The sequence below is a fragment of the Podarcis cretensis genome, assembly GCF_951804945.1.
Source record: "Podarcis cretensis genome assembly, chromosome: 9".
NCBI lineage: Eukaryota > Metazoa > Chordata > Lepidosauria > Squamata > Lacertidae > Podarcis > Podarcis cretensis.
This window is the reverse complement of record NC_137178.1, coordinates 43,684,479-43,696,029: the sequence shown is the minus strand read 5'-3', so window position 1 is coordinate 43,696,029 and position 11,551 is coordinate 43,684,479. Positions and strand designations below refer to the sequence as shown.

Genomic DNA, 11,551 nt, shown 5'->3' with positions numbered 1-11,551 from the left:
CCTTGTCTAGGAGGTATTGTGCACCGGCTGCCTCTGCGCCAAGGAACACACGTGAGTAAAAAAAATCTGGGATAATCCAGGGGATCCTTTAGCAGCACGCCGGCGGTGAGAAGGGGCGGCAGGGTTGCTTAGTAACGATCTCTTCCTGATAGTCCTTTAAGGAGCCACGTGACCAGGGGGACGGCCGCCATCTTAGTAGGGGCAATTCTTGTGGGAATATTCCTTTAAATCAGTACAGGTCTTCTAATTGAAGCATTGGAAAGGGGAGTGAGGTGTATGCCTGTCGACTGGTGTGTATGGTGTAGTGTGATTTGATTTGCCGGCTCCCAAAGGGTGCTGTGGGGGGCTTTTATTCAGCGCGCCCTGGTTGAGGGTTATTGTTTCAGACACAGGGGCAGGACGCTGGCAGCCAGGGACAGGAAGTTGATAGCTGTGTTGCCTGGTAACCAGGAAGTAGCGGCCGCCATTTTGAGCTAACCACGTGGTTTGGCCCGGCGGCCATTTTAGGTGAGGCACTCTGTTGTTGGAATTGGATACTCAGTGCTCAGTGTGAGTGCTTCTGCTGTTTATTTCTCTAAAGCTAAGCACAGGAGGCTGATTTTCATAACCTTTAGGCTTTATAGGTGACAATATAGCTCAATTGGTGGATTGGAAGTGAACAAGTTATTTAAGTTAAGCGTTTTAAGAGCTCATAGAGGTTTGACTCTGAGTGGAGTCAAGTCTTCGTGTTATTATATTAAAGCGCTTTAATTAAGGCTTCAGCGCTCCAAGGATATATGTGCAATCTTGAAATATAATTAATTTGATTGATTTAATAAGTGCTTGCAGCAGTCAACTTATTGCTTGATTCCAATGGTATTTAAACTTATCGAGTGTGGATTCATTTTGGTAATTTAATTCAATTGGTTAGAACTTTAAATTCATTTGGTTGACTAAGAGAAGGGGCAAATCAATTGCTGCTGGATTCTGATAGTATATCAATTTAATTTAATTGGTGATTAGATTCATTTGGTTGATTTAAGTCTTTTGGTTAGTTAATTTACCTCACTGCCTTAGTGTGTTGTTAATAAACAGTATATATTATTGCATACCAATTTAATTGCTTAATTCCGTTTAAATTAATTGGAAGTTGGTTCATTAGACCAACTCATTTTATTTGGTGGTTACTTTAAATTTATTTGGTTGATCAGGAGCAAGGGCAGTTACTGCCCCCCGCCTACAGTGCCCACCCCTTCTTTTCTAAAAACAGTTGAACGCATTATATATATAAAAAAAAATATTCAAAATAAGATAAAATAAAACAAAGATAAAACTTGACGTATATCAATAACACCAATAATTTTAAACGCATAGCTATTCTTTAACTGGGTTGCTCTGCTTACTGTCGGCTTCTGATTCCTACTTTTAAAACAGGGCTAATTTGAATTGAAATTGGTAAATAATTAAATAATTTTGAAGCATAAATAAATAACTAAACAAACAAACAATTTTGAAGCATAAAGAAAGAAATAATTCGTAAATAACTTGTCTAAATTAAGTTCAGCTAATTTTCCTGTCTGCTTTGCTGGTATTTGCATCCTCTCTCTATTTAGACCAGTAAATTTTGACGCCAGTTGGAGTTTTACTGGTGTGCACAATATTGAACTGGATTGGTAGGGTGTACTAATTATCTTTCCATTTAAGTTTTGCCAGTGCAGACGATACTGAACTACGCACATTAGCTGTGCTACGTGGCTGGTGTTTCATTGATCAAGGTAAGCAAGAGTCTAGATCACATTATGTCTGGTCAAGGAAACCAAGTAAACTCCACCGCATCTGGGGGGCCTCAGGGTAATCAGGAGGAGCCCCAACCCTTTGTAATCCCAAGTAACCCTCAAGCCCTGGCAGATTTTTTCACGGCGTTTCAGGACTTCTATAGGCATAGGTCTTCAGGACAAGGGGCAGCAACACCGGCAGCACAAGCGGCAGCGGCACCAGCGGCACCAGTGCCAGCGCCAGGGGCACCATCGGCAGCAGCTCCGGTGGTGGCGGTATCTGTACCGGAGGCACCAAGAGCGTTCACACAGGATTACATTCCGGATACACAACTCAACGAGGTGCAACTTCCCGGCACTTCTGTGGCCACGGTGGCAGCGCTGAAAGCAGCCAAGGAGTCAACACCTCGGCCCAAAAGGAATACCCGGGCACAGTCAGCCGCCCCGGGCAAGGCAAAAGGGGCCCCGAGGGGAGGCAGAAAGGGTAAGGCTTGTGTTCATTGTCCTGGGGCTACTAATCTGCAAAAGGATCCAGGTGTTCCGAGTCTCTTTCAGAACCCGCCACTGCAGGCGGCACCAGTCGAGGGTGCCTCAAGTTCTTCTTCCGATGAGGAAGCCCTAGGGCCGCAAGCAGTGCAGGCGATCACCGTTCCGGATCAAGCCATGCCCGAGAGCCAGTCCGGGAAGAGGAAGGAGAAGAGGAAACACACCTCAAAGAAGAGTAAGAAGAGTAGGCATTTGGATTCAGAGGATGATTCAGGTACCTCTTCTTCCGATTCGGATAGCGATGCTCCTAGGGAGGAGTACTGGGGCCACGGGGAGGACTGTGTGGGTCTTCCTTTATGGGTGCATGAGAGAAGGGCCAATTCCTACAGAAAATCCTTTAACGGGACCCTTGAATGGAAGGATGGCGCATTAGTTCAGGATGTTAAAACGTCCACTAATCTGTCTACGGATTTCATCGTAGGCTCTCATTTATCTCAGAGAAAGAGGAATAAGATCCTCAATGGGGACTTTATAGATATATTCAGACTGCTACCTCCAGCAAAGCTTACGGGTAAAGGGGAGAAGAGGCGCAAGTATGGTAATCGCAGGTACAGGACACCTAGAGCCGAACGTACTTTTGACAACTGGCTGGATGGGTTCCAGGTGTTCATGGGTGTCGTCAGTGCGGCTTATCCAAAGCGGGCGATGCACTTGATTGCGTACCTGGCTCATGTCAGGAGGGCGCGAGATTTAGCGGGAGATATTGCTGCCCTAAATTATGACGAAGATTTCCGCAGAAATGCATCACTGTTGTCATCCACGCGCTGGGATCTGAGGGACCTAAATTATTGGTCAGAGCACGTGGGTCCCTTCGTGGAAAAAAAGCCCCAGGAGTCGTCAAAATCTTGGAAGACCGCTGTGAAGCAGAGGCGACTGTGTTGGGAGTACAACAAGGGGGTTTGTGCACGGGCTGTCTGTAAGTACAGCCACGAGTGCGAAAAATGCCTTGGTAACCACCCAGCCACTGCCTGCATTAAAGGGAGGCAGCCCTTTCGGGGTGGGAGAGGCGCCTACAACCAGGGACCTAGAGGTGGCCACGGAGCACCATTTGGACCCCAGGGAAGCAGGCAGTAATTTGAGTCTGGGCCTAGCCTGGTCCCCCATCAAGTTGACCCCTTTAAAAAACCTTTTAGACCATTACCCTAACAGGACGGCAGCAGAGTATTTATGGGAAGGCTTTAGTACTGGTTTCAGGATCCCAGTAGCCTTTCACCCCAATTCAGGTGATCCTCCAAACCAAAAATCTGTGAGGGAGATGCCCGAGGTTGCCCAAAAGAAAATTAGTAAGGAAATTAAAGCAGGAAGGGTAGCCGGCCCCTTCCTAGTCCCTCCAATTGAGGGCCTCCATATATCCCCGTTAGGCATAGTCCCCAAAAAAGTGCCCGGTGAGTATCGCATGATTCACAACCTTTCCTACCCAAAGGGGGGGCCCGTCAATGATGCGATACCGCAGGAACTCTGCACAGTTAGATACGCCACGTTTGACCAAGCGGTACAGCTCATACGCAAGTTCGGCAGGGGGGCGCTGCTGGCAAAATGTGACATTGAGTCGGCCTTTAGACTCCTGCCAGTTCATCCGGAAGATTTCCGGTGGCTTGGCTTCAAATTTGAAGGGGCGTATTTTGTAGACAAGGCAATGCCCATGGGCTGCTCTGTGGCCTGCGCAGCCTTTGAGGCATTCAGCACCTTTCTGGACTGGGCGCTTCGCTTTAGAACCAGCGCCGAGGGCGTGTCGCACTACCTGGACGACTTTATCCTCGTGGCCGATAGCAGGCTTAAGTGCTCAGAGCTCCTTGAAGCCTTCACATCATTAGCGGGGGAACTGGGGGTTCCTCTAGCCGCCGACAAAACGGAGGGTCCGGCTACGACAATGGTTTACTTAGGTATTGAGCTGGACACTGTCGCTCAGACCTCAAAACTTCCCAGGGAAAAACTCATCGCGCTTGGCGACCTTATTCGGCAGCTGCTCCCCCTAAGAAAAGTTACGCTCAGGCAAATCCAGTCACTGTTAGGTCACTTAAATTTTGCTTGCCGCGTGGTTTCCCCTGGCCGCCCATTCTGCGGCCGCCTCGCGAAGTTATCAGCAGGACTGCGTTCCCCTCATCATAGGGTTCGGCTATCCAAGGAAGTGAAGTCCGACCTGGAAGTCTGGTTGAAGTTCTTGCAGAACTACAACGGCATTTCTCTGTGGCAGGACAACTTGTCGCTGCAGGTTGACTTCCAGGTCCATTCGGATGCTTCTGGCTCTCTGGGGTTTGGCGTTTACTTTAGGGGCCAATGGTGCGCTCAGCGCTGGCCCGCCGCCTGGCAAGGGGGCCCCATTACCAGAGATTTAACCTTCCTGGAATTCTTTCCGATTGTAGTGGCGGTGCACTTGTGGCCTGAAACCTTTGGTAGCCATAGGGTATGCTTCCACACCGACAACCAGGCTGTAGTGGCAGTACTTTCCAGGCAGGTCGCACAGTCACCAAGGGTAGGCGTCCTCCTGCGTTCCTTCGTTCTCCGGTGTTTAGAGCTCAACATCCACTTCTCTGCAAAATTTGTGCCTGGTGTAAATAATGACATTGCGGACGCCCTATCTCGCTTTCAGATGGACCGCTTCCGCTCGTTAGCACCGGATGCAGAGCTGCTGCCGCAGCCGTTCCCAGAACATCTGTGGAGTCTCGGGGACTAGAGGCGTGGGGACCAGAGTCCTGGGAGCCAGAAGTGATTCAGGGAGTAATGGCCTCATTGGCACCTTCCACTTTGAGATCGTATAAGAGGGCTTGGTCGGATTTTTTAAAATTCCGCAACAAAACCCACGCCATCGGAAGCAATGCCCCTCCCGTCAAGCCAGAGGTGCTATCTTACCTAGTTTACCTGAGACGCTTGGGCCGCGCCCCTAGAACCCTCAACCTTCAAGCCGCAGCAATTTCATTCTTTTGCAAGGCAATATTTTCCACAGATCCTTGTGACGATTTTGTTATACGAAGGACGTTAGAGGGTTGGCGCAGGCTACAGCCCCCAAACTGCGATATGAGAAGGCCGATGTCACTCGACATCCTTTCCCAAATCCATAAAAAATTGCGAACAGTATGCTGGTCAAAGTATGAAGCACGCTTATTTTCAGCGGCTTACTCCATTGCCTTTTTTGGAGCTCTGCGCGTGGGTGAGGTAGTTTATGAAGCGGGTCGGCATGGTTTCTCCCGGGGCTTGCTTTTAAGCGATGTTACCCTGTCACGGGAGGACCTGGTAATACGGATACGCAGCTCTAGAACAGACCAGTACGGGAGGGGGGCTCTTGTTCAGCTTATGGCCACCGACGGTCCAGGCCCATGTCCAGTTAAAGACACAAGGCGCTTCTTATCCCTGAGGGTCAACTCGGCAGGGCCTCTATTGATCCACGCAGATGGCTTACCTTTGACGCGTCACCAGTTCACTCGGGTCATGCGCTTAGCACTGGCAGCATGCGGCATCCCCGCAGCAGATTTTGCATCACACTCTTTCAGGATAGGAGCAGCCACCACGGCAATGCACCTGGGTCTTACGATGGAAAGGATTAGGGACTTAGGTCGCTGGAAATCTGACGCGTACAAACGCTATTTGAGAAAGAATTTGTGACGGTGGCTGACCATGGCCTGTTCTTTCAATTTCCTACAGGTGACATGGGGGTGCGCGTCTGGATTATCGGCCACAGTATTGTGCATTGGGCCAGGGTCCGCGCCATCAATTCCGGTCTCGGGCCACGCCTGGGCTTTCCACCTGACATCACCATTTCCTGGGTCTCCCGGAGGGGAATGCGCTGGGCCGAGATGCTGCCCGCATTTAAGACCAGAGCAGCAGCGGAGGGCCCCCCAGACGCTTTACTGATACAATTGGGGGAAAACGACCTAGCCTACAGGAAGGCAGTGGATTTGCAGTGGCACATTTTTAGCGACTTCGAGAAGCTGAAGGCCGCTTACCCGAATGTCACAATTATTTGGGCCTCACTGATGGAGAGGCGGGTTTGGAGAGATTGCAGGAACCCGATAGCTATGAATAGGGCTAGGAAAGCCTTGGATCGGGCGGTGGTGCGTAGAGTGGCAGCCCTGGGTGGGAGGTTCATTGGCCACCCGGGCATTCGTTTCAACCTTGAGGCCCTCTACCGGTATGATGGCGTGCATCTTTCGGATGCTGGTAACGATGTTTGGCTGATGGATATTGCAAAGGGGATAAGGGAGTGGATTCAGGCATGAGAGTATTGGCGGCGAGCGACTGCTCGGTGGCGGTAGGCATTGGTAAGAAGGGGTTAAGAGGATGTGTGTGGGGGGAGGAACGCCATCACCTCCCCCCAGTGAACGAAGGGTGGTCCGTTAAAGGACTCCGGGGGGCGTGGCCCTGTCCGAAGCCTATGGAGGTGTGGGCCAAAGGCACGCCCCAGAGCGGTGACCCGGGGGAGCTCCTAGTCGACGTGCCTCGGCGGGAGACTCCCCCGATTAGTGTTAACCCTTCCCCGTGTCTCCAGCAAATGGGCTGGAGCCGGATAGTCGATAGGACCAATGCCTAAGCCAATGCCTCTCATTCCTGAATTCAATAAAGTTGTGGCCTAATTCGCCCAATTAACCTTAATTATGGTGTCTCGTGTGTTTATTTATCTTGGTGGGGGGCGGGATCTTGCCACGCAAGCACTCATCTTGGATCCCATCACTATAGGAAATTATCTATTCAGGAGACTACCACAGCCAATGAAGGAACTAACATTAACACCGTTTTTTGTCAGATCCCAGACTCTAATCAGACAATACCTTCAGGCAAAGCCATGTTGATGGGTTCTTTCACAGTAATCAGTCACACAAAGCCAGAAACCAATATTAAAGAATTAGAAGAACTCAAAAGCTAAGTGATGATCTACTTTTTCACTTATATTTCTCCTTCCTAATTTGTTAATGTTGTCCTTGAATATGTATGGTGGTTTTAAAAAAAAGGATCAATAAAAGCTGCAACAAACAAGCCATAAAGAACCAATCTGTACTATTTATTGGGCAAGCTTTACACTTGAGCTGAATGTTAAAAACATTAATTTGTCTGCTACAGGAAAAATTGAATTACTTCCAGTCTCATTTGCCAAGCCTTGAAAATTGAGAACGATGTATGTCTGCCTGCACATATTAATAGATATGCTTCTTTTGTAGCACACACTTTTTCTTTTTTTAATCCAATAGGCCCAGTCTGATCTGGTGGACTTCTCCACTCAGACCTGGGGGAAACAAGTTATAGAACCTGGGTCAATAATTAAGAAAAACTAAGCCTCAATCAGCCTCTTAATCTGAGGTACCGCTGCCAACATTGATCCTTTCATTATTATTCAAGCAGCTCAGAGGCCTAAGATATGACTGCGATAATTACTTTCAGATTAGGGATAGTGTAGGGAGAGATTGTCATGGGGCAGAAAAGGAGCTTAAGTGAAACAGGCATACAATTCCAAGGATGCAGCCCCATGGGTGCTTACTTAGGAATAAGCTTCTCCTGGGCAAACATGGATGGGACTGGGTTGCATTGGCAGAGGGAATGTTTTGCTGCCCTGGAAACAAAAGATTCATTCAACCCACTTTTGACACACTTTAGATTGTCTGTTTTCAGACAAACAAACAAATGCAAAGGCTGAACTCCACATTATAAGCTGACTAGCTGTGTCAGAATAGCTTAAGGCAGGGGTAGCCTTGCCACCTCTTACTCACCTGTGTACCATGAGTGAGCCTATCCCAGGGTGGGGCATAATAAGCCAGACATTTGACCAAACTGCGGGAGGCAGTGGAAGACAGGAGTGCCTGGCATGCTCTGGTCCATGGGGTCATGAAGAGTCGGACACAATTAAACGACTAAACAACAACAACAACAAAGCCTAGTTCTGCCCAGCTGCCTACCTTTTTGTTGAGGGAGGCCTTCCTGACTCACTAACTCCTGGAGCCCAGGTCTTTAGAAATGTGCTCTCAGCAAGCCTCATTTGCTTTCCCCACCAGCATCACACAGCCCTTTATGACAAGTCTAGGGATCCTCCTTTCATCATACAGCTGCCTCAGCATGCTTGCCAATGTTTAACTTTTCCTCTAATTGTTCACGCTGCCCTATAGCTTTGATCAACTTATTTAACTGATCTCCACCCATGCCTATATTTCCAGAACCCTTCTAGAAGCTGTGCAGAGTTGGCCAAAGGGGGTGGGGAATCAACTGGTGTAGTCAGACCAGTGAGGGTTCCCAAGTTATTAGTATAAATTGTTAATGGAGAAAAAGGAGTATAAAAATATATATATGAATTGCCATCATTCAATGGGTGATGAAGCCCAGTGCTGAGGCATCATCAGCATAATCTTTTCCTGGATTGTTCCCAATTTGTCTGGTTGTGGGGTGGATCAGTGCAGAAGCATTATCATCTTCATTTGTATCACCATAATTTTTAGTCATATTTTCCCTTATTGTTCCCTGATCATTTTCTGTGGGGTGGACACAGTTATCATTATTATCATCACCTTTTCTTCCTGCCTGACCTAGAGTGGGGATTGTTGGGGAGTGGGGAGCACACTGCAAACACAGAAACATATTCTCATATACCCCTGATTTTTACATAGACATATTTATTTAGGTGAGTGGATAGCCCCCCACAAGAGCCCCCCACATCATAAATCTTCCACTGAATTAGGCTAATAGAGGGCTCCCGCATGACCAGCAAAACATATAGGATAGGCAGGTAGAGCTACAAAGTTCTGAAAAGGGCCAGGTTAGGGTGGGCTGGACTTAAAAGAGTAGTGGCCTGGCACCATGTCAGCCAATGTGCCAATGTAATGTGTGCCCACATACCACACCAATGCTTCATTTTCTACAGGACTGGACACAATGTCTCCTTCCAGTCCATTTGCCTAACCAGGTGCAAGGGAAGGGATATTAAGATAGGAATACACCGGCCTGCTAGAAACCATACCAAGATGCCATTAGGAGCATGAAAGTCTAGAAGGAGAGAGGCAGAGGCAGAATGTCCCCATACCATCTACAATTAAGTTATTGCATTTCTTGAGTAATAGGAAATGTCTTTCTTGGCTCTCAAGAGAAGTCTCAGTATTATCACGATGATAATTGTGGATTTCCAAACAAGTCATGGCTCCTTATTTGAAAGATAAGCTTCCATGTAACTTTGATTTTATACCAGAAAAAAAGGATTTTCACCAAGAAAACATGATTTTATCAAGTTTTCAATTGGGCATGTCTACTAGCTGGCTTAGTACTCAAAGAGTACTCAAAGGTATAAAGAAACTATTCAGTACTTCCTGGGTAATAAGTTATGCATTTCCACTGCTGTTGTACTGCTGCTAACAGAAAGATATGTGAAGAGAACAACAGAAGGGATAATTTCCGAATCCTGCCAAGGAGGCTTTTATATCTGGGGGGGGGGACCACAAACCCATTATTAACACCATAAACATATCCATCACATTGACACGCAACCCCCCAAAAACTCATTTGGATACATTCTTGGAATACTTGCTAAGGCAATGGCATTTAAATTGTCTCTGACATATTTAAAGGTAGGCTTTGGTGGGGGTATAGATAGCAAAAACCTTTTCTTTGGTATGCAACAGCAATCAAGAATTTGCACTTGCTATAAAGCATGTCAGAATAATGGATGGCATTCTCAGTAAAGAAAATTAATTTAAACAAGCCAGGTAGAAATTCATATCCTTCTTCAGTTGAAAAAAATGCAAATATACTACTTATTTATTATCTGCATGAATTAATACAGGGAGAATGCAATCCTATACAGACTTACATGAGAGTAAGTGTTATTTAATAATATCACTTACCTCTAAGTAATCATGGATAGGATCAGCTTGCAAGTATTGGGGAACCTTGCTTTCTACATTTTCTGTTCCAGCCTAGTGATAACATTGAACAAATCAGCTTCTCCGAAATTGCCTTCAAATGATTTCTCAGCTATATCACATCTGACATATTTGTGGCAATCTGATATGGTTAATGAGCACAACTATTCTTTCTACATAAATATGTCGTCTCAGGAAAATTGTTATATTTGGACACAAGGATTTGCCTTCCCTTTTTAACTATTCAGGTGCTTTGTTTCTTACGTATTGGCTTCCAATAGTTTGGAATATAATATGTTAATAAGAACTCTCTTCTCTGTATTAGCACCAATAAATGATAGGATCTGTAAGGCTAATTTGATTTCTATTTCTTAATTTCTTAGTATTATTAAAAAATATTATGTGGCTTGTTTTTCCCCACATTCCCTTTTTTGTTTAGATAATGCACAATACTGAAAAATCTACAGGCATTCTGAGGATCAGAAATACACCAGGCATCTCAGAGGGTAGAAATACAAAGGGTGATTGGTTGGGATGGGAATTTGTCTACCTTAACTCATTTCCTAATAGCCAGCAGCAAAAATCTAAACCTAGAAGAAGAAGAAGAAGAAGAAGAAGAAGAAGAAGAAGAAGAAGAAGAAGAAAAGATATGAATTCACACTTTAACAGGTGAAACAGATGTATTCAACTTCTTTTCACCATGGCTACACAAATCTAGCAATTGGTAAATCCATAGAACAGGCATCCCCAAACTTGGCACTCCAGATGTTTTTGGGACTACAACTCCCATCATCCCTGACCACTGGTCCTGTTAGCTAGGGATGATGGGAGTTGTAGTCCCAAAACATCTGGAGGGCCAAGTTTGGGGATGCCTGCCATAGAAGTTGTAAAGAGCATTGTGCATTCAACTTGAAGAGCGTCTGAATCTTCCCTTTGATCAGAAATCCTGACCATGTAGGCTTCCTGAATGTGGAGACGATTCTAAACATGTTCAGCTGAACATGAGAAGAATCATCCTTCAGACCTTCCCACTCAAGGCACAAAGGTTGGAGATGGAACCAGCAGGTTTGGACATGTTTAGGGCAACAGTGGGATCCATGGCCTGGCTCCTTCTCTCTGTATTCTTTGAACACATGTTGGGAATAATATCCACGCTGTGCATTGGCTTGGTGACTTGCTCTGACTTGTTTTGGTTGCAGTCAAAGTATGTTCCTTCTTGCATCCTATGTACTTTTCACCAGTGGTACTCTAAAAGCACAAATAAAAATGAGCACAAAACTAAGAATCAAAATGTGTTCCCTTGGGCCAGGTTTCTCCAACCTGGTAGCCTCCAGATGCTGTGGGATTCCAACTCCTGTAATGTTTGACCATTGGCCATGATGACTGGAAGCGATGGGAGTTGGAATCCAACAATATCTGGAG

General features: G+C 46.4%; 1 protein-coding gene across 1 annotated transcript; it reads left to right on the top strand.

The window, feature by feature from the left end:
* Window positions 1-1,778: 1,778 nt before the first annotated feature.
* Window positions 1,779-6,887, top strand: LOC307224513 (uncharacterized protein; the record flags this gene model as incomplete). The annotated part of the gene is made up of 2 exons (XM_079991412.1): window positions 1,779-5,018; window positions 5,940-6,887. The coding sequence occupies one exon, from the start codon at window positions 1,779-1,781 to the stop codon at window positions 3,372-3,374; it is 1,596 nt and encodes a 531-aa protein (XP_079847538.1). The 3' UTR covers window positions 3,375-5,018; window positions 5,940-6,887.
* Window positions 6,888-11,551: the final 4,664 nt, after the last annotated feature.